Source organism: Acanthaster planci, linkage group LG09 (assembly GCF_054643075.1).
Source record: "Acanthaster planci isolate LZ-2023a linkage group LG09, COTS_SCS, whole genome shotgun sequence".
In the NCBI taxonomy this organism is placed as follows: Eukaryota; Metazoa; Echinodermata; class Asteroidea; order Valvatida; family Acanthasteridae; genus Acanthaster; species Acanthaster planci.
Genome location: NC_141785.1, coordinates 20,178,125 through 20,201,575, shown reverse-complemented (window position 1 = coordinate 20,201,575; position 23,451 = coordinate 20,178,125). Strand labels below are relative to the sequence as shown.

At 39.6% G+C, this 23,451-nt stretch overlaps 2 protein-coding genes across 5 annotated transcripts in view; one reads left to right on the top strand and one right to left on the bottom strand.

Moving 5' to 3' along the window:
• Window positions 1-4,705, top strand: part of bcas3 (BCAS3 microtubule associated cell migration factor) — a 36,292-nt gene extending 31,587 nt beyond the window's left edge. For all 4 annotated transcript variants that reach the window (XM_087141681.1, XM_022246434.2, XM_022246435.2 and 1 more), the window contains one exon: window positions 274-4,705. In XM_087141681.1, coding sequence (XP_086997807.1) covers window positions 274-431 — 158 coding nt within the window. In that variant the 3' untranslated portion in view covers window positions 432-4,705. The remainder of the gene's footprint in view (window positions 1-273) is intronic.
• Window positions 4,706-5,095: 390 nt separating this feature from the next.
• The window catches only part of ywhae (tyrosine 3-monooxygenase/tryptophan 5-monooxygenase activation protein epsilon), a 30,605-nt gene continuing 12,249 nt past the window's right edge, over window positions 5,096-23,451 (bottom strand). The window contains exons 2-5 of the mRNA XM_022246521.2: window positions 16,068-16,270; window positions 14,768-14,880; window positions 13,476-13,822; window positions 5,096-11,567 (exon numbers count right to left, since the gene is read on the bottom strand). Coding sequence (XP_022102213.1) covers window positions 11,509-11,567; window positions 13,476-13,822; window positions 14,768-14,880; window positions 16,068-16,270 — 722 coding nt within the window. The 3' untranslated portion in view covers window positions 5,096-11,508. The remainder of the gene's footprint in view (window positions 11,568-13,475; window positions 13,823-14,767; window positions 14,881-16,067; window positions 16,271-23,451) is intronic.

Genomic DNA, 23,451 nt, shown 5'->3' with positions numbered 1-23,451 from the left:
AGTATTATTAGTCCTGCTGACTAGTCCCATACATAAACATTTCTCTTTGGGTCCCTGGTGCAGACATCAAACACAACAGCTATCTCTGCCCTTGTAGGCACCCATTTATACTCCTGGGTGGAGAGATGCATGGGTCAAGTGACTTGCCTAATGTCTCAACATGTAACCAGCAGCTGGATTCGAACCCTAGACCCTATATTTGGGAGTTACAGACCCTAACCACTGGGCCACACAGCTTCTGTTTCATAGATTCATTTAATTGTTCTCTAACAGAGAGGGAGGTTTTACTTGACCACCCCGACCAGCTTAGTTCCAGCGCAGGATCCGCAGATAGTGCTGTCCACTCCTATGAGGCACGTGGTTCCCCGGCTCACAGCATGGATCACATACTGGTATTCCCCCCAGCCAGTGGGTCACCAGACTCCAACTGAACTCCCCCCCCCCACACACATGTGCATCACATCTCTTCTTACTGTTGCACATCACTGCCATTTCATTGCTATTGGCCTTCCTAAAGTCTCTTTCCTGGTAATGTACAGTTCATGCGACAGGATCGCACTGCTGTAACTTGTAAGTGTGGTCTCTTGATCTTGTTAATTGCAGCATATAACTTGTGGCAGTGGTCTCTATGTAATTAGAAAAACACCTGCTTTACGAGTTAGACTGTATTCCGTTAACAACTTGCCCATATGTATTATTTCAATTGTCTTAAGAGCCTGCCAGCAGGTGATACCTAGCAGACAGGTCACTCGTCTGTCCAGCCATGCTTGGACCACTTTCGTTGCCATGTAAAAAGAGAGAAAAGATGTGGTGTACTAAAAGCAGGACCTATGTCCATGGAACGTCCACCAGAAAATTCGCTTTAATAGTGACGTACTAAATACATGTGTGATGGGAACCGGTTGAGAGCAGTATAAATCCTAAGACACATTGATAGGTAACGTTGTCTTCGCTAAAGCAAACTCATCCCCTTCTGTGTCCAGTGATATGAAGATGTAAAATCTATTGAGTTGGAAACCTTTTCTTTTAACTGGGGACTAATGGGATTTATTAGTGAGATGTTCATATTCAATCACGTTCCCTGAATCCACTTTACTGACTGAACACTCCAAAACAGAAAGGAGCCTGACTATTCTGCTATATTTCCAAGTATAGCTCCACTCTGAATTTTTTTTTTTCCATGTGGAAAATAAAGGTGACATGATTTTTTTCCCCGTAATTCATTAATACCTCAGACAGTCTCTCTATTCAACAACGTGCAACTTGACCGTGTATTACCGTTTGATAATGCCCGCTGAGAAGTGATAATGCCCGCTGTATAAATCACGCACTGTCACCTGGATACAAGACAGTTTAATTGATTCTGATTGGTCAAGAGTCTGTGTGCATGCAGCTCACTACGCATGTGTTGATTGGACGATTTGCATAAGGAATGTACCATAAAATGGATGAAGGTGTTCAGGAAAATGGAAGTAAAATTCTAGCACAAAATTCTGGAAATGCATCATATATTGACTTCTTCTGACTCTCTGACTAAAATGGTATTTATGAATGGGTATAAATGTGTGCTATTAACATGCTAACGTTTAAGAACTGGCTCAGGAGAATGAACGCTGATAATACCCTCGCCTGTGGCTCGGCATTAGTCGTGTCCGTTCTCCTGAGCAGGTCTTAAATGCCCACATTTATTCCCTTATTTGGAATTACCCACGAGAGCACAAAGGTGGTAATCTGTATTTGGACTCGCCGCATTATCTTCATTCTTACACATAGTAAGTTTGTAGTCATTTTGAAATGCAATATGCACATGTGCTCACATGTGGCAAAGTTTTCTGTCAGAATGTCAGAGGCCACTTAACACAAAGTTATTTTTTCATATCATATCCAAAAGGCTGTACAATCATTTGGCTAGTCCAAGCCCCAAAAGTTTCTGTCATAATGTGACATGTTTAAGTAAAAAAATGGTCATTTTTGAGATGCAGCTGTTGTATTTCAAGCAATATGTTTCTACCTGGCTTTTGTTTGTTTGTTTGTTGGGGTGTTTGTTTTTTTTGTTTTACCTTAAAGAAGAGAAAGAAATGAGACAACGGGAATCTAAATGTAGAAAGAAACTGATGTGCAGCAGAACCTTACCAAGTTTGCATTGGGCCTATTGAGAACATTCCCCATAAACCGTGATAGATGTTCACATGGATTTTTACACATGTTTTTACTGATTTCATCTCACATAGAGATTTAGTTGACTTCAATTGACATATTCCAACACTGTGTTTCTCAATTCATAGCGACAGTATTGTTCTGGTATATCTAATTGTTGCGCTTTTTGTCTAATTTGCATGTGGTTAATTTGCATGTGGTTTTTCCAAAAGATTCATCTTAGAACATTTCATGATATGCAAGCTATTTTCTACAATGTGCAGTTTTTGAAAAATGGTCTTGTGTATAACAAGTTCAAATGTACATAGGGCTCACCATTACTTAAAAAAAACCAACTAGTTGACATGTGTGCTCAGTTTTGTTCGTTCTGGAATCTTGTGCTCTTGAGGGAAAATCTAGAAGGTTGCCAGGAATGTTTGGATTGTATAAACTTGCCTGCAGTCATAACTCAAAAAGCAAGCTGTGCAATATTTACACCATAAGTGCAGTGGTTCTGTATACTTGCATCACTTGCTACGGAAAGTATTTACACGTACCAAAGATTCCAGTAGTGCTTACGGGAAGGAGATAAAGCTCTTTCCCAGAGAGGAAAAGTGCTTACTGGCAGCTAAATGACAAGCCATTCAAATTCATTGTTTATTTTTGATCTGCTTTCCTCCTACCTTTTGTGTTTCTTTCCCTTCTTGTTTTCTTTTTTTGGGGGGTTAAGTTTTTTTCCGGGGGGGGAGGCCACTTGACCCCCCATTATGATGTCCATGTGAAATGTCCAGTCATGAGTTTACACTGGTTGCCATTTGCCAAGTTTGTGGCATTGCTTACGTCCTTAACAAGCATTTGCAAGTGTCATGGGTCCTACAAGCATCCACAGAACCACGTACAAAGCTTGGGAGACTTCCAACGCACAAATGTATCTGTAACTTAGTTGGTATGGTGTACTGGAGGTCTTCGGATCATCTCCATAACAGTAATGTTTTCCTCATAAAGCCAAATATAAATAAATTAATTGATTAATAAAGAAGAATAATTTGAATACTGTTGGCATTTTGCGACAGCAGAAATGTGTCAACCTTTCAACAAAAGGTTAAAAATGTTGGTATATCTGGGTCATTCCCTTGAACAAATGATGAAAATTTGTTTTTTTAAGCATTTTTAAACACTCTTTTTAAAAAAAATTGTGAATGGGGTTTAACATTGTTACGTTCATTAATGTTAGGCCGTAGTGCCATAGTTCTGAGGTTAGTGGAATGGTTTCAAAGAGAGTCTGTTGTAGACCGGGGGGGGGGACACTGTGAAAGAGTTGGATTGCAAAGGCATATTGTAGAATAACAGGAATTAAATTTGATTGGGTGATTTCTATTTTCATGAAATCTACATTTAAAAACCTTAGAGAACCAAGTAAACTTAACACTCAGTCCCCCCCACTCCCTCCATGCAAAAGGACAAACTACTAGTTGCAAATTCTCACAAAGAGGCAGTTGCTAGGCGTCAGGTTTTGGTTTTAGTTTTTTTTTATTTGAAATTTCAAATTAAGGGAGAGTTTTGCATTTTACCCTTGAAAAAAATTACTGAGAAAACTGTTAGTTATTTTGTTTCAATTTCCAGTTTTCTGTTCAGTTTGGTTATTTATGCACGAAGGTAAGGGTTGAAAAAAGAGATTCACTAAAAAACAAAACCATTCCTTTTCCACATCAGGTTGCTGGTTTGTAATAATGGCAGGTATGGAGTTGATTTTTTTTTCTTTGAGCGGATGATGTTTAGTGTGTTTTCACGTACTGTGAACTACGAAGTGCCGTGTACATGTATGTATCATTATTTATCACAAACTGTTTGTACTAATTACAAGATTTACAAGAACGCAAAACCAAAAGTTTGCATTTTTAAGTTTTCTGTGTTCGCATTTCAAGTTTAATTGTAAGTTTGCAGGGTAAAATGTGCATGTGGATGTGCATGCAAAGTTGGGCAGTTGTGCTAAGAACTACTGATGCTTGATTCATAGTTCATTTTCGGTTTGCATGTCTTATGTATGAATTCCTTCAATTTGGGATCCATTTTCTGACATTTTGCCGCTGAGATGAGCAGGGCTACGTTTAGTTTACTTTCTCTTCCTGCGTAGGCTATCTGCTTTTCATAGTCAGTTCAGATGTTTGAATACACTACACATTGACAAACCACAAAGTAGCACGTTCAGTTGATGTTTTCAGTTGTTCATTTAACAAACCTTAAGTATCATGGTTACTGCTTCTTAAAAGCGTATGTTGGAAGAAGTATGAGGCATGAAGAAGTTGCTCAGGTTGGCATTTAAAAATGTTTGAGATTTCTGGTATAGCTGTATCTCTAATTTTCAGTTACACTGTAAATAGTTGTATAATAAATCCAATGATTTTCAATGTAATACATTTCAATTTAATATATGATTTATGTTGTACAGAGAACAAGCCTTTGGACATGAGAACAGAAGAATGTGGAAGACGAGATTTTTTTGGCATTTGCCTTTCAACTATTAAATAAACAGGCAGCGGAAATAGCTAAAGATGACGTCAAAGCGAAACATTGTGTTAAATATGTATCATTTCTGTTGTCTGGAACAACATTGTAATATGTATTTGCTCACATTTCACGGATTTCATTCCAAGAATGCAGTTGTAAAAGGACTCCTGAAACTTTCTTTTATAAATGCAATCTATTGAAAACATCAGTCACTTAGTTTTTCAGTCTCTTAAATCAGATATGAAATCAAAATCATGAACTAAATTGACAGCTGAAATTTGATAAGCTTGGAGGCAAGCAGTATAATCTGCAATGAGCGTTGGTTGTACAATTCTTAAATAGCTGTTCTAGTTTCTTTTGAGCTTAAATTTTGCTAATCGTAGAAGCTCTAAGATGACCAGGATACATGACAGTGTACAATATGGAACTCTTAAAAAAATAGAAGAAACTGTTTCAAGGGTGATCATTATAATCCATTTATTTTTCAATCAAGAGTGATTCTAAACAATGTTCAACCTTTAAACAAACACAGCATGAAGTTTTTGCATCACAAAAACCCCTGAAATGAATACCTAAATAAAAAAGTTTACTGATGGGGATTTCAACATCTAAAAACCACAGCTCACTGGAAGGGTGAAATGAAGTCATAGCCCAACTTTTTGATTTGAGATAGACAAATATTTTGGACAGTAATACCAATGCTAGAAGTAATATACACTGGCTTGGTTCCATCCATCATTGGAGATGATTTATGGACATGCGTCAATCACAAACTAAGTTTTTTTTAGCTGCAACATGTTCCACTTAGGGACCATAAAACACCCCCCAACAAAAACCTCACAGAGCGCCATATGATTTCAAATCTCTCAATATAGCAATAAAAAAAATCGTTATCATTTTATGATAAGGAAAGAATCAGACTTGTCTAAGCTGACACTAACCATATTAGAACAATCTCCTACATGTTGATTACAAACAGCTGTCCAATTTCACACGACTGCATTAATTTAATTGGAAAAGCAAATGTTTGTACAATGCAACGGCATCTTTGGTCATGACTGGTTTCATACATGTATGTCCACAATTCACTACCTATACTCAACACGTGACATAGCCAATATACACGGACAACTCCAGCATTTTGTTTTTCTTGTGAACAAATACACTGTGAGATAAAAAGTGCACAAACTACCACACCTGGCCCAAGGTAGTTTTGGGCTCAAGTTTGGCCAAGTCTGTCCACCTGTTTCTCGCAAAAAGATTTGTTCATGCTAATTGCTGCATACTAACAATCTTTGTGGTATTAAGTATTATCCAATTATTCCATGGAATAAAAAAACCAACTTGCTTGCAAGCTTGCAAATGTCATGCTACCAACATATCCATTGATGAACTCTACTCGTCATTTTCTGGCAAAATATGTCACGATCAAAACCAAACACATTTTAACTAACTGTGAAAACATTAATGCACGGTGATACCTTCAACTGAACACATGAACATTTTTAAAGATGAAAAAGATAAAATGTGGAAAAATTGAAACTACGGATTAATGATGCACACCCTCACGTAGGCTAACATGCGTCAAATAAAACATCTCCTTAACATGTCCACCTCATACTTAAACCTTGAATTCTTCTTTCCGTTGCACTCATTTGTAACCAAGTTTTTACCACTCAACTGGCTCAAATGATCAAAGCACTCACCCATATAAACACTGCTGGCAGACCGAGTCACCAATGCCTAGCCTCAATATAGAAGAGATTTGTGTGTCTCTCTCTACTAAACCGCATTACAATAAGTTACTGCCCCCAAAGACCTCTAAGTCAGATCATTGAGATTAACCATCTGTATGGTCAACCAACAGACGTCTACTTTTAATAATCCTCGCAAAATAGACAGCTTTTCAGTGCGCTGTGGACTGCCTGGGAACTCATATCTCATTGACTGCTAGCAGCATCTCTTAAGTATTGTTCATTTTCAGTCAAGTGCCTTGGTGGAACTAACTTGGCAGAAGAAATGTGGGCTTAGTTGAAAATGTTTGGACTAGCATGGTTTATTTGCCCATTAGACAGTTCTCTTCAACATGTAATTCACTCCAAAAACCACATGAAGAGAAGGTTACCATGACAACTGCAGTACTTTTTACTCTGCCAATCCCACCATGAACTCACCTGTGTTGTAATGAGCCAAAACACTCCCTGACACCAAATGCCAATTATGCAATAAATATTGACCACAGCTGGCCAGCTGCAATGCATTGACAACATTGAGGACACAAAGGTAAACAAGATCGCCTACACTACTTAGAGGCCACATTGTCATGACATGAAGAAACGATGCATATGAGCAGTGCTTCCTTTATCCAAGCGTGGATACTGGTACTTGCAACAATGTGATCCAGAAAACTTGGCTTCACAGCTTGGTACTGTAGGAGTGGACATGCTGGTCACAGAAGGCCACAGCACTTTATAACAATGGGCAGACACATCAGTAATCATATACATGTACACACCTGTGAAATGAACCCTAAAATGAGTACATCCAAAGGTGTCATGCTAAATCCTTGAAATCACACTTAGCAAATTGCAGACTGCTGGACACCAGACTTGCAGTAATCCTGGCCATGAATGTTGCACACTTCGTGGCTGGTTATGAGGCATACCACTAGTAGTAAAAATGTATACTTTTGTTTTTAAAACTACACTTACATGTATCTACGGCTAATGTGTATACATTAAATTGTTTACATATCTTCACAAATGTTTGGATCAGGAAACTGAATTGTAATCAGTTTACACCATGAAAGTTTGATATAATGTTAAAAAAAGTCTAGAATCACTTGGCAAATGTACGGCTATTTTTTTTTTATATATTTTTCTTTTCAATTTTTTTTCAAGTAGCTTTTTGACTTTCATTTTGACTCCAGCACTGTATGTAATTAGCAGCATACAGTATACCTTAGCAGCACGCATGCAAAACATTCAACAAATAATTTATACCATTAGTTTGGTCTAAAAGAAATGTATACATTTAAATTTGACTTGGTTTTACTTCAGGAAATATGTTACTTTAGAAATACAATTTTGTGTGGCAGGTGACTTATTTGGCAACAAATACTCAACAAGCACAACACTAGCCTGGATGATTGTCAGTTGGTTGTGTTTTATACAAGTAAAACTGACACCATGCAATGAGCATGCAACTTTTATAACCCAGTGTAAGACCAATCAACTTCCAACCAGACTCTACACACAAAATACAAAACTTTCAAATCATTTCTCCAGTCATTAAGTACACTGGACTGAGCAAGAACGTAATTAGTGTTTCATTTGAGAGAAATAACAAGACCAGTTCTTCAACAATGTGGAATAAATAGAAAAGATTCTCCAGTGAACAGATATTTCTCAAGTCCAATATCTTGGGCAAATAAAGAAAGGAAAATTGTAACAAAGGATATCATTAACACGCTAAAGTTATTACACAGTGCATATGTATGCTCAGATCAGTGTGGGAATTTTTCCACATTTTCACTCAATGATTGAGGTTCAACAGTGAGGCAAAAACACCAAAGAAAGCCACATCCGCAGTTGTCCAGCAGGAAGTCGCATGGCCTTTTTTCTCATCAGCTTGTTCAATCTGATGACTCCTACCAGTCTTTCAACGCAGCAAACAATGTTCCATAGGTCGTGTACAATTTCTTTGGCCTGTGTATGCTTTGGGTGCAGGTTAGACAATACATGAACGTATACGTGTAACTTGAAAAAAGTTTGGAACATCTTTGGAGCATCTTTGGGCTTGTGAAGGGACCTGTGATGGACTCAAACACGACACTGCTTATTATACAATAAAACCCAAACTCATCTAATGATCTTACGAGTAACAAACTTAGCCACTTGGCAGTGGAATGGACTTTAACTCAATCCTTTTCTTAAATCAAAGATTTGATGCAATCTAGACAATTAAAACATAACTCTCTGCCCTTGATGAATTGCATGACCAACCTTCCCTGAACAACTACTGTTCTAGAACTCTACCAGTGGACACAAGGTTCCAAAGGCTCACTTTACAAACCTATTGCTCAACGAACAGTCTGGAATTTGTTTTAAAAAAATTGCTCCTGACCAAACCCTGCTGGGTGGTTCCTGCAGAAACAGGATTGATTGAGATCTACTAACTACAGTCAAGATAAACAAATTGTTCAAAACTTCAAACCATAAAGCGCTGTGTCTGGCTGGATTTACACATTAACAATCACATGCATCAATACTTGAAATCATTGCAAATTCACTTTCAAAAACAACACTCAATCGTACATGAGGTAAATGGTCTGATATGCTGAACAGCAAATATTTTAAATACATCTCCAGGATTTTCTCTCTTTAAAAATCAACTGACAAACTTAAAAATCAACTGACAAACCATCCAATCACTAGCTTGCAGAATTGAGGTCAAAATAACCCTTAATAAATGCAGATCTAAAAAATGGGCCACAAAAACCAACCTGTAGAATCACAAGTCTGTTTGTTTTTCCTTATTTCAGATCAATCATGCTGCCAAAGTACATTCCTACAACCAACTTAGAAACACACATCTCATCCAATTGTACATATTCTTGTTTTTCCTTATTTCAGATAAAACAAACTGCCTAGTACGTTAACAAAACCAATTCATAAAAATTCTTCCTACCCAATCCTTTTGTACGTTTAGTTTCCCTTATTTCAGATAAACTGCTTACTCTATGCAGTTCTTCTTTTGTCTTAATCTGAATGGGTAAAAGCAAGATAAAAAAGAGGCTGATATCTAAGCGATCTCTCAGAAGTGCTGTGTGGGACAATCTACGAGAGGCATTTTTTTCCTCTGAGTACATAACGAGCCTTTCACAGGAATATGAACGAATTTTGACTGAGAATACACAATCAGGAATTGCTAAAAAAAAAAACTAAATTGCAAAAAAGTTTCAACACAGGGTATTTAACAAGTGCTGCATCATCAGCACTAGTGAAAAGTTTGTGAGGAAAACAAATCCACAAAGTTAGCTTTTAAGTGGTAAGGATGCTTCCATTAGCAAGTGGGATGTTGTGGGTTCGAGTCCCACCCAAGAAAGTCCACATTTTTCCACAAAAGCACTCACACAGCACTGACTATGAAGTGTTCATTAAAATTCCACTGCCTCGTAAGTTTTAACAGTCATCCTTATTGTGTGAACACGTTGTCTTTGGGCAGTCATAAAAATAGCGAGAAGGGATGGAGCATGTGCCATCCAATACTGAGCATGCCTGTCTACATAATGGCTCAATTCAGACTTTGCGAGAGAGTGTGCGCGGATAATTAAATATGTATTCTACAGTTTCACATGGCCTGTTCCACTTGAAATTGACTGGAGGGCTGATTGCCAGACTGCCAATGGAGCGGACCTGCACTTGGATGGGTTTGTGTTTCATTACTTACTTGAGGGGTTCACCTGAATGTCTTCTAGTAATCTGTGACCTAGGCTAATGAAGATTACAGGGGTGAGATTGGAAGAAAATGAAATACCCATGGAATGACTACCAGTGGGTTTGATCATGGCCCCACAGCAGCGTAGGGTCTACGTTTACCAACAGACATCCCTTAACCCTAATGTTCTCCATCCCATCAATTTACTACAACAGAGATTGTTGAAATTTGATGGGTTGAGTTCTGTGTACACACGAAACTTACTACACAAAGTGTTAGATTATGACAGGAGGAGTACTGTACAGATGCAGTAGCAGTGATGGGTTTGGACTGAGTGGGTATAGTTGGTAATACCCAGTACCTGCTGCTGGGTGTGTGATGAATAATGCTGCTGGTATGGGTGCCCCTGTAAGCAAAGGGGGTCATTTAGTCATGTACAGTACCTGTACTTAAGGAATAGAATGACTCAAGTCTCTACAGTATTTGGTAACCTTGCTTTTTTTAAAGAGAATTCAAAGATAAAAACAAAGAAACCTGAGCCCTCCCCCCAACCAAATAAAATTTTGTATAGCCCTGCAGTTGTTGGATCTTGAAGGCATGAGTACACAGTGTTCCAGTTCCTTATACGTAGTGTATGACCAAGTATCTCCACTCAGCCCAAAACCCAACAGTTTACTGCCTGTTGGAGTACCCTGGTCTTTGCTCTATGGTTGGAGTTTGTTGGGCTGAGTACTGCTACAGCAAATGGACTGTTGGAATCCGCTGGGTTGAGTACATACCTGTATACCCCCGGCCCAGCAGTGAAAGGGTGTTGGAATTTGACAAGTTGAGTCAGCCTTCTAGAAAAAATGCTGAGGGGGTTAGGGTTAAAATATCCGTCTTGTGTTCAATATCAAAGGTTACATGTAAACACACCATGTAAGCAAACTCAGGATTTTCCAGAGTTTAAAACAGATTGCTTGAAAAATCCTGAAATCTGGAAAAATCCTGACAAATCTCACCCCTGGGATTAGCATAATGAAGGTGATGGGGTCTTCAATTATAACCAACACACTGATACCAAGGCTGACAGAGAATCCTTGGACAGTGTTCCAGCTGCTAATTGGACTACAGGAACTACATTACATGATTATCTATAATGAGGACTATTACATTTATGTATTTGTTGTATGCATGGGTCGCAAGGGGAATATGAGAAGAGAAGACAGATTAACCAGTCTGAATTTTAAATGCCACTATCAACATGCAATTTCCTTCCCATTATCTACATTGTAGCTCTGAGGCCGATCTTGATGCAGCGGGAAGGTCCTTGCCCCTGGAAATGAGGTTGGCTTCCTAGACTGGCATCTGTCCTTATAGTAGCTGAAAGGAGGAAGGGGGGGATAAGAACTCTTGCAGGCGAGCAGGGTTGATCAGCAAGGGGTCCTAGGAGGCAGCTTCCAGTGTTTGTTGGCAATCTTGTACCGCTGGGTCATTCTTCCTGTCTGTGGACAGAACACAAAGTGAAGACATCACGTGAGAATATGACTGTGTTGGCCTTGTGTCCTTAGGAAACTGATCACACTGTGCGATCACTGTATGACTGACCACGTAGTTTACTATGATCAATTAGACTGCAGACTTTCATTGTAGACTGATCCAAGGAGACACCGTCATTGCGGTGACACTACACCACACTTACCGGCAAACTTTGGCAAGTCACGTCACCCTACTGATCAAGGAAGTATCTACCGGTACATGTAACATGTACATGTACACCACCGGCACATAACTGAACCAGAAAGCCTCTAAAACACCACTTGAAAAAATGCCTGTGTTTAGCGCATCAAAACCTGCAGAAGAATTCAAGTTTTTTCACGGAACTTTTGATGAGGAGTTCAGGCGACTCAAACCCTATCCACTTGTTGGGAAAAAATTTGATGAAAATAGTGTGGTCCCCGTGGGCTACAAATCAATTTTACTGCATCGTGTCTTCAGGGAGTCTGGTGACCACGTTTTTGTACACAAAAACGATCCATGCGCAGTAGCCCATTTCAGTCTACAACATGTTTTGCGTCAGGTTTTTCCTGTTGCTTCAGGATTTTCTGAATAATTTATCATGGTTATGCACGGAGTGGCAGGAAAAGCTTTACACAGACGAACATGAACAAATCGATTTCATCAGCGTCCATCACAAATGTTACTGTGTTGGGCAGGGTGTAACTGAAAGAACATGAAAATACAGAAACTTATGGTACTCTTTCTATAGTAGGAATCACATGTACATGTATTTTACGTTCTGCATGAGGTTTATGCTGCGTATTTTGACTAAATTTCCAAGTCGGAAGCGCATATACGCCAATACGCACGTTATGTAAACCTGTCCCTAGACTCAATGCCTTGAAAAAATGCAGGGCAATGATACTGGAGACTATGAGTGTTTCAGGGTCAATTTCCACTCTATTATGGTCAAGTCCAAGAACTCTGCCACTGGCTGGCTGTACTGTTAAGGATTCTTGGAGGTTCAGAAAACTTCAAACAATTCAAGGGGCAGGTCTCTTCCCACTCAGTAACTAGGTAAACATCTACAAGTCACTGGGTTTGTTGACAGACGTACTATTTACCATGCCTCTATCCCAACCCTCTAGGGGTCCCTGATGAAATGTGCTGAAACTGAAGGATTTTGAACTGTCGGTGTTAAGGTAGTTCATAAGGTATTTGAAATGCACGCCACGTTCACTTGTACACTGTCCTGAACTTCAAAACACACAGTGCCTGCACATGGGTGAGTCAGTTAATCCTAGCGCAAGGTTAGATCTCAATCGCCAGGATGTTGACATGGCAACAAGCACTACATAGATACATCACCATGTTCAGGCGGGCTAAGGCTTGCCAAGGAGACGGAAAGACTCGGCAGCTTACTGCCAGCTCAAAATGCCTGCTTCCTCGACAATGCATGTATAACTCCAAACCTTACCAGATACTTCAAGATCCACAAGGGCATTTTCAAGGATCTTGCAGGAGTGAGAAAAGTGCAGGCTGTCTTTGATTAGAGTCTGATGCTCCTTTAGGATTTAAACTTGATGTTCAAAGTTTAAACTTTAGGCATGTATGATATCTTTATTTAAGTTTTTAAGGTGATGGTTATTTTTGAGGAGAACTCTCAAATTACGTAGTACCTTTTGGGGGTTCAGTTGAATGAACATCCCTTAGGTTTTGTTTCCAACGCCTTCTCTACAATACACACAATTTTTTATATGTTTGAATTCAGTGACTGACTGAAAGCGTGTGTAGAAATACTCTTTGAGTTGCTGGACTTAGGAAATGCTTAATTGAAAAAAAAAGGTAAAAAAGAATTCCAAATGAAGAAAAAGGCTATAAATTTGAGAAAGGACTGATCGTATAGTCCATACCTGCTTCTTCTGCTGCTGCGTCATTTGTCCACAGCGTTAGGTTGTCTCGTAGCAACTGCATAATCAAGGTGGAATCTTTATAGCTGTCCTCATTAAGCGTGTCCAGCTCGGCGATGGCATTATCAAAAGCCATCCGGGCCAATCTGCAGGCCCTCCCCGGCGAGTTCAGGATCTCGTAGTAGAACACCGAGAAGTTGAGCGCCAGCCCCAGCCGGATGGGGTTAGTCGGTTCCAGATTGTTGGCGATCTCACTGGCTGCTTTGTACGCCACTAGGCTGTTCTCTGCCGCCTCCTTCCTTGTGTTGCCAACAGCATATTCGGCTAGGTATCTGTGGTAATCGCCCTTCCTGAGGGGTTTGTTTTTTTTGTCAAATTGGCAGGGGAAAAAAAATGACATCATTGTAACCAACAGTTTGAATCAAGGCCATGACAGGTTACAACATTTGTGACAAACTGAGTCTTTAGGCTTTTCCGTTTTAGTTTGTATAACAAAAAGCTATCTAAGGAGAATTTTGGAAGACCAAAGATGAATAGTGATTGAAGCATGGAGGATTTCAGAGGATAGAGGATCAAAAGCATTTTAAAAGCTGGAGGATTTTGGAAGATTGAGGGTGAACGGTGAATGAAGTACTAAAAATCAGTCACATAGTGGTGCATATGGTCACACATTATACTGTTTACAATATACATGTACCCAAGGACAGTGTGTTCCATTGCTCACTGCTGTTGGTCATAAATTACACAATCCCTCAACTGCATGTGTTAAAACAAAGGCACCCGGCAGCTTTGTTTATAACAGAATTAAAGCCCTTGGCCAATCATGAAAGAAACCAGCTTCAGCCCAGCAACCAACCTGATGTGCCCATCCCCCCCAAAATAAACCCAAAGTAGGGCCATTGAGGATTTTGGAGGATTGAGGACGTGCCCCAGTGAATAGGCCCTAGTGGGATAGGGTTAAAGGCTTTTAACTCAAAGTGGCTTTGGTGACTTGAGGTTCATTTTCTTGGGCTGGGTCACATTTTAAAAATTGAAGTTGATCTTAAGTGTGTCTCAAGAGTGAGCCCCAAGCTAAACCAAAAGAGGCTGTAATTTTCTCAATAACAGAGGCTCCTTTGGTCAAAACTGCACTTCACTGCTTCAGAAACGACTAGGGAATGCACTTTAATTTTACCAAAAAAAAAAAGGTCAAACAAACCTCTGTTGTGGCAGTCAAAGGTTAATGTGTCCTTCAAACAAAACTGCAAGTGTTTTTCAAAGGAACTAATCTTCCCTGTATAACACCAAATTCTTACATTTTGTAATAGAAAACCTGTGGCTCGTCACCAGAATTGCTGGCTGATGGAATGAGATATTTGTCGATCACAAGCAGGACATCTGTGCATACATCTGAAAGCTCTTTCTCAATCTGGATGGACAAACAAAACAGAACTGCCAGCGTTGGGAACAGCACAAGAGAGGGAAACTGACTGACCTTAACTATGCCGAATCCAAAAAACATTCTTTGTAATTAATGCTTAACGTCAAAAGGTTTGGGCAACTGATTGGTTTCTGCCACTTTTTTTGAGCTCAACTTTAAAAACTTCCGGAACCATTTTGCCCATGTTCGGGCCAACTGTGCAAAGAAGTGGTATACATCAGTTATGTTTGATCACAGTGCGTATAGATCCCTTTGTTTGAGCAAGATGGGAGTAAGTCCTTTGTACATGTACACGCTAGCATTAGCTGCAAACATTAAAATTGTGCAGCAGGTTAGAGGGCGCTTTTGTTACCTAGTAGTAGCAACACAGTCTTTAAAGCCGATGCCACATATGTGCATACTTGTTTTTCTACAAGTTCTTCATCTGACAATTAACTACCCCTCAAAAATCTTTGCATTAGCGCTGGACAATAACATTGAAATGTTGGCCAAATCTTTCTGTTGTCACATTTCAGAGCCATGTGTAGTGAGCCACAACACTTTATTAGAGGCCATTTTGGTTCCAAAGTCTGCGTGCATGTTTATTCAAGAAAAGATCAATCATCCTTGTTTTATCTGTCATTCGTCATGTCACCTCAAAGTACTGTTATTTACTGCCATTTTCCGACAGATTTATAGTTCACATGCACAACAGTCACCATTTGGGAAACCAAATGGCATCACAGACATCAACATGTCCTCATATTACAACTCTGTCTATGGGCCTCGGGCCGGACCAAGAAAGGGTGCTATTTTTTTAACAACGGAGGCTCCTTTGCTTGGAACTGAACTTTGCTGGTAACGACAAGGAAATGCATGCATCACGGTCGCATTGCTAACAACAAATTGAACACTCCCGACCAGCTTGGCTCTTTTTCAACTGATAAGGGGGTGCTTCTTCAGATATACAGATATACACGGACATGTACTTGGCTGTGATTACGTCCAAGCGTGTGCAGGCAGTCTGACCACAGAACCAACAAGAAAACATCTGCATAGCCCACGATATCCTTGACACCAGACCTTGTGGTGTGAAACCTTAGGTAAAGTTTCCCAGGCACAAGACTGAAAAAGCTTGAACCGAGCATTCATGGGGGAAAGACAATTTGGGTTGGCACTAATGTCTGGTCTGATACCTCTTCTCTGTACTCCTTCATCAGAGTAAGTTTGGTTGAGTTGGGGTCTTTCTTCTCCTCCGACAGCTCCAGGCTACTTGCTATCCTCCAAGATGCTCTCCTGGCGCCAATCTTGTTTTTGTAGGCCACCGACAGCAGGTTCCTCTCCTCAACGCTCAGTTCTTCACTCAGCTCTGCCACCTTCTTCATGTAATCCACCATTTCTGGAACAGTACAAAGGGAAGAAATGTCAAGCACCAGTTGACTTCCACGTCTACCATGAGGAAAACAAATAGTCTCTAAACCTTACATGTAAATATAATAACATCTGACAGGAAATTGGTTCTAATTTATAAGCAAGTACCAGTACAAGTGAAAACTAATTTGACACAAAAAGTATTTTTTTTTTAGGCCTAAATGTATTCACATGCAGAAAGGCAAGTTCGAAATATGTGCAAACAAAACCGTAAGATTCACATTGGATGTACATGTTACACATTCCCTTTATAAATATGACACTCGAAAGTCTTTAAAAATGAGGGTACGTGTACAGAAATATGGAGGATAAAGCACCAAAGTTGAAACTAGGTTATTGAAAAATATATAAATCAATTTAACAAAAAAATCTGAATAGACTCAGTTCTAATGTAGACAGCCCTTGTCTTCACCAAATATGTATTATTTATATTGTCATGAAAAGTACTGGTACAAGAACTGTGCTGCTTAGCGCACTACCTGTCTACATTATGCCACCAGTATATGGAATGTCTGTAGTAGTGTTCCGACACATGAATCACTGCCTTGTGAATTACAGGTATGTGGGGAGCCCCTGCCGTAATTAGCCCTGATGGCTTCCATGTCAAAGTCTGTGTGGAAGGCAGCGCACTAGGCAGGGAAACCCGACATGACATCATGCATGCATAGTCTAAATCTCTTTCCATGTAAGTGTACTGTGCATGTACATATAACAGCCATGAATCACTAAAACGCTGTACATGTACATTCAACTAGACTCATTCAGAAACACGGTACATACTCGATGTCTGTGTACATGTACATGTGTGAGCATATGCACACACATCTGTGCTGGCAAGAAACATTAACCCTTATCCCTTCAGCGTGTGAAAAATTATAATGAAATCGGAGGATTCCTGACGGTCAGGGTTAACAGTTCACTTCACCTATTAATCATGTACGTGCATGGTTAAATATGGTACAATAATGTACTTTTCAACTGAACCCTGTAATCGCCACATACTTGAAAACAAAAGGCAAACCGGCGAGGTGCATAAAGCCTTCAACAGTTGAGTAACAGGAATTCAGTTGAATTTTTCAAGATCAACGTAAGAGTAATTAGAGGAAAATACAGTTCAATGAATGTGCAGGATATCAACAGGAGAATGTTGATTTATATGCCGACCAGGCCTCAACCTCAACACTAGACTGGTGTATAAACCTAGTAAAAACTGCCACTGGCTAGTCAAATGCATTCTTAAACTTGCCTTGCAAGCTAGTGAAGTAACACTTGCGTACATGTTTGAAACTGTCATTTAATGTGTCATGAATGAAACAAAGGCTGTAAATGTTATGAATTTTAATTGAAGTTGTTTATCCTCAACTGTAGCAGTTTGAATCCTCTTCCACTTTTAAGGTTTAAAATTGACAGCATGACTCCACAGTAACAGCTAAATAGTTGAAAAAAGCTAGTTAAAAAATAAGTTTTGCCGAACAGTGTCCAGTGTGCTTGTGAACAATCATGTGGGCTCGTGGGGGAAAAAAAAAGCTTAATATTGAGACCTGATGCTTACAATTCCGAGCCAATTATGACAGACTTTAGGGCCGTGTATCTCGGACCAAGGTACATGCGCCACATGTTTGTACATGTACTTCAGAAACCAGCAAATGGTGTTTCAACTTATAGGTAGAAAACAGCTCCCAATTATGGAACCAATCACCCAGCCATAACCAACTTTGCAGTGTTTTACTCCCCCCCCAAAAAAGCATTCAAAAGTTACTGTAGGGAAATTTTAAAATAATGTAATAATGAAATGCTAATACATGTGCATGTACCTACATGTATATATATATTTCGCATTTACTCATAAACAGTCCTTCATATTTAAGGAGTGCCATTGCGCAGGTGCTCCTGCAGTGCTCAACACTCCTAAAGGAAAGTAAAAAATCACACTCCTAAAAAAAGCCAAGGTCACTTTACAAATGACAAAAGATATGACAAAAACAGTGGATAACATCAGCAAGAAAGGACTGTGATTGGTGTGTAACTTGCGGTTTCATGTTTATCCCACCACGACTTTCATACATCGGCCCATGATTTTTGTACTAATACGATCATTGCGTCGCGAGTGCGGCCTGCTTTCGGACCGGCCAGCCAGCCCTGCACGCACGTATAGCATGCACACTGTACATATGCTTCCATGTGCGAGTATGTCGAGCACAGTTTTGCTGTACATGGTTCAATTTGTTATGAATTTTAATTGGTCGGGAAAAAATTTTCAAAAATTTTCAAAAAAAGAGCCAATCAATATTGATCTTCTTTATGGGGCGCTTAAGCAGAAAGTGGTGGGCCATAAGCTTTGGTCGTCATGAAAGAACATTGCTCCGTGCACACACACAGCGCGTGAGCCCACTGAATTCGTGCAGGAAACCCCCAGCATGTCGCACCATAATCCTACATTAACACCGTCACATTCGCACATTGTGTGCATGCGCGTTGGTTTGACGTTTTCCCTCTTCAATTGAGGTGGATTTCATTTGTTACAGTCTGCATCAATTGAACAAAGCTGAAGTGCACTTTAAACTTTCAAATCCCCTTCAGTTTTTTTTGGAAAGAAATACTCAAATCAGGATGAAAAAGGTTTACTTACTTACTTCTTTAAATTAAACTACAACTGTTGAATTGTGTTGAACTGTAGGTGGATGAAGCCAGTCAGACCTAAATTTTTAATTTGTACCGGTAAGTACAAAAATTCTGGTTTAAATAACAGAAAACAAGCACTGAGATGATCTACGTCAAATATGTGTCATAAACCGGTGTCTAACTGAACTTAAAACTACCTTAATTTTAAAAATTGCCCCAAGAACATTATAAATCATCAGAGAAAGTGGAAACAATAGACTCCAGGGTACAAACCATCGTTTGACCTCATTTTGCACGTCTGTTAATTGGTTTATTTTAAGGAGAGCGATTTGCTCCCCTGAGAGATTTGAGGAGAGCGATTTATGGCTCTCCTGGATTTTCATAAAATGAAGGACTGCATACTTGTGTATGTGATGCGTAGGGTACATGTACGTGTATACATGTGTATTTTAGGTATACCTTAGACTCGTGTAAGTACATGTAGCTATGTGAATGCACTTTCCACGTTACTTTCCTTTGGATTTTGGGATTCTATTTATGTTACAGGTTCTCTCTTTTTTACTTTAATAGGTTACTACTGTAGGTCACTGTACACAAAATGTAACTGTGTGCAGCTTCCAATGTCTAGCATCTCAGTAAGAAATGTGGTTACAAGATTGTTGACTGCATTAAGAAAAATGACAGAAAATAACTGACTCCAATCTAAAAATGTTCTGAACGGAAGCTTCCTCTTTTTGGGCTTGCTACATGTACCCTCCCAGCTACTCCAATTACCTGGATGCAACCTGCTTTCTGGAATAAGTGAAGACAGAGATACATGTAATCCGTGCCTGTTGGTTGGTCAAAATTGGGACATCAACAGGTGTTTTCCTGGTTTTATCATGCACATGTAATTGCTGGATCTACGTACACTTCACACTGCTTGAAAGTTGAATCAAGTGTGAACATCTTCAGACTGTTGCCCCTATGCAAAAGCAACCTATTTCATGTAAAGGTACAACACGTGCACACGTACATGTACCTACATACCTGTACATGTACATGTGAGTCATGCAGGTGCACCTAAGCTGACAAAAAAGCGGCACTCTACCCCGCATGAACTTAAATCACAGTGTCAGGGTACATCAGTGCAAATTGTAGCCAATTCTGCCAATATCCAAGTTCACGAGCACAATCAAGGGAATGTAAATGTATGCCGATAGATTGAAGTATTTGAGGGTTTCATGTTTGTTTGACCGCTCCACTCATAAATGACCCCTGTGCAAACTTTGAGTGGTGAAGCTCTCTAGTGGCAAATAAGAACTGTTGGACCTTGGCACCCGTGGGGCGTATGTATTGCTTTGCTTTGGGTGTGCATTTGATTACAATGGAATTGGGTATCCTCACTATACAGCCCTACTCCACCGGATTCAGCATAAAATCAGGTGCAATCTGGCTAAATTCTGCACGGTTGAAGTAAAATGCATTTTCTAAAGGCTTTAATATTTTACAATCAAATTCAAAGACAAATGATTACCATTATGACAAGGAACTACATATGCATGTACATGTATGAGGAAGGAGGCCATGGATAACTTGTGACAAGCACGTCAGGTCTACAACAATCATGTATCCATAATAAAATGAAGTCCATGTACCGGTAACGTAAAACCCAATAATGTGCAGTTTTATTGGGATAAATTAATGAGCAGGAGTATATTACAACAATCCGATGCACAGGTGCAGTACTTACAACATACATATACACATGATATGTAAAGATCCTTCACAGCAAGATGCACAGGTGCAGTACTTACAACATACATGTACACATGATATGTAACGATCCTTCACAGGAAGGCGGTTTCCAGGCATTCATTTATTGTTAATAACCATACTATTGTAAATGTATGTGAACAATATGATAATGTCCCGTCTACATTCTTACACATCACGCCATTGTACGTACAGGTACATAATGTAAAGAACACACACATGTACATGTTCACTGTAGGAATCAGAAGTCCAACAGAACCCCTTAGAAAAGGTGTAATTTTTCAATATTGAGATCGTTCACATCTACATGTACACCCGTACGGTGTATTGCAAAAATGACAAATTATGGAATACATTTGGAAGCAACAAACGCTGTGAATGGAAATTGGCACACATCAAGGTGAATGTATGACACAGTAATCTTAGATCAATGAAGAATTTGGATTTTTTTCCAAGGTGAATGCACATTTCAAAGATGAAATCATTCCACTCAGATGAGGACAACACTCCTTTCTTAAAAGTTTCTGGTCCATGTGTATATGATAAGTACAGTACACGTACGCCTGGCCACATGAGTATTTAATATGATACAAGTTCAAATTTACATTTTATGCATGGAACATACATAAAATATATGTACATGTATATGTGAGTATGTAAAAAAATCTATGTCGTCCATCAACTGGGACAAAGGACATACACTGTAATGACCCTATGAAAACCTTCCCAAATCTTTCAAAACCCATCTAAAGATTTTGCAGGAGTGAGAAGTCCGAGCCAAGCCACTTCTTCTTTAAAAGGAGGTTGATGCCCCTTGCAAGTGAAATATCCTAGTACAACCCGTACATGTACAAAGAATGTGCCATGGGGTTCCTGCACAGCGGAGGACTGCAGAGAATTCAAGAAGGGTCCAAATGTAAGGAGGAGGTGTCGGGGGAGGGGGCAGGGTTACAACATAACTATGCACTTCAGCATCCTCCCTGTTGTGGCCGACAATGCCAGGAGCAACTGCTGCGAGTGAGACACACACACCATCTTCCAGTGTCCCCCGACTGACACTATCAGTGGGTGTACAAAATAACAAATCTGCATTTGAGAAAACATGACATCTTGTAAATAACCTCCATGGAAATTGAAAAAAAAAAAGAATCTAAGAATTCCTTTCGCTTGGACTTGAATCCATGATGAGGCTGTGAATCATAGGGCAACTAAAAGCAGAACCACTGAGTGATACATGTATGTATGCCAATGTGCATAAGTCCTCCCTATTAAAGGACAATACTGGTTATCAGACCATGACCGGACAAACAATCCTCTGTGCTTGATTTACAATGCAGGGCTCCCCCCCCCAGGAATTTGAGAACGCTACAAACAGTGTGTGCATACATGTACATGTATGTCAGGATCACTGTACAGGTACATGTACCAATAAATTAACTTGTTTATTTTGTTTGTTCATTTTTGACATGTCAAAAGTCAATGTTATTTACCACAGCCAATTCCTTTTTCAGAGCTGTGACTGTAACATAAAGGGTAGACATACGGTTCTCTATACACTTTGTTCAGTTCATCAACCTGTCATGAGGCGACAAACCTAGCTTAACAAAGGAGGGGGACTTCATCTTTTCATGAGAACACAATGTTTGGCATTATCTTTTCATGTACATTTCTCTTTCACTCTATTTGATTGCATCACATGTATATCATTTCCAGTTCATTCCAGTTTTTGTTTGATGCTTTTTGTGGTTTTCTTTATTACAAATTGATAAGCCCTTCATTTCTTGTCCCAGATAAACACCGGTATGATTTATGTGCTTTCATTGACATGTCCGCTTCCACAATGCACACAAAATACCCCGGAGAACAAAAACAATCCCAGCGCAGTATGCTATCATTTTTAACCAATATTGTTTTGCAGGACTCATGCAACGTAATGCTGACATTACGTTGCACGACTGCCAAAAAACAAACACGAAACAACACAATGTTGTACATGTGTAATGCAACGGAAACCCGACACCGTAGACTAGTTGCAGCGACATGTACATAAACACCACTAAAGTGACACGGAATTGGTCATGCCTACGTACATGCACGCATCAAAGCCCATGTGCATATACGTCAGCGACAATCTACCTTCAGGCTAACAATATGTCTACTTCATGTTGAGCCAGTAAGTGGGACGGAGGGGGGTTGTGAGTCAAAGGCGCCTATTTCGTGACCAAATAAATGCAGTATGGGAAGGATCAGGTTAATTGGCTTGCCTGCTGAAGCATCTCATGTAGGTGGGGTGAAATTAAGCTCCAGTTACGTGACTTGGACATCTGTCCAGCCATTTCATAAAATACAACGACACCTGATGAGGCCTGGTCTTCAATTCCTGCTCTACATGTTGAATCTAATAAGAAAAAAATCAGAATTAAAAAGAACTTAAAAATCCCTAGAAACTGCTTTTTGGGCTAGTAGAATCCCTGTGGGGCACCTCAAGAAATGAGATCTCCTATTTTTCAAGTTTTTAATCTAAAAAGGTACTGTACACAGGTACAAGTGCCCAAGCCTTCACAAAGGACACATTTGATGTACATGTAATTCCAGTCACAAACACTAGATTTGAAAATCAAATCCTGATACCAAATGAATGCATTGGTACAGTACACACAGAATTGCAGGCTACCAGTGATTTGTCTGCCACATACGTGCATACTTCTTTGCAAGATTCCACCAACAATTATGAACGAGTTAAGTGACAAAAAAAATTACTCGCCTGTTGGA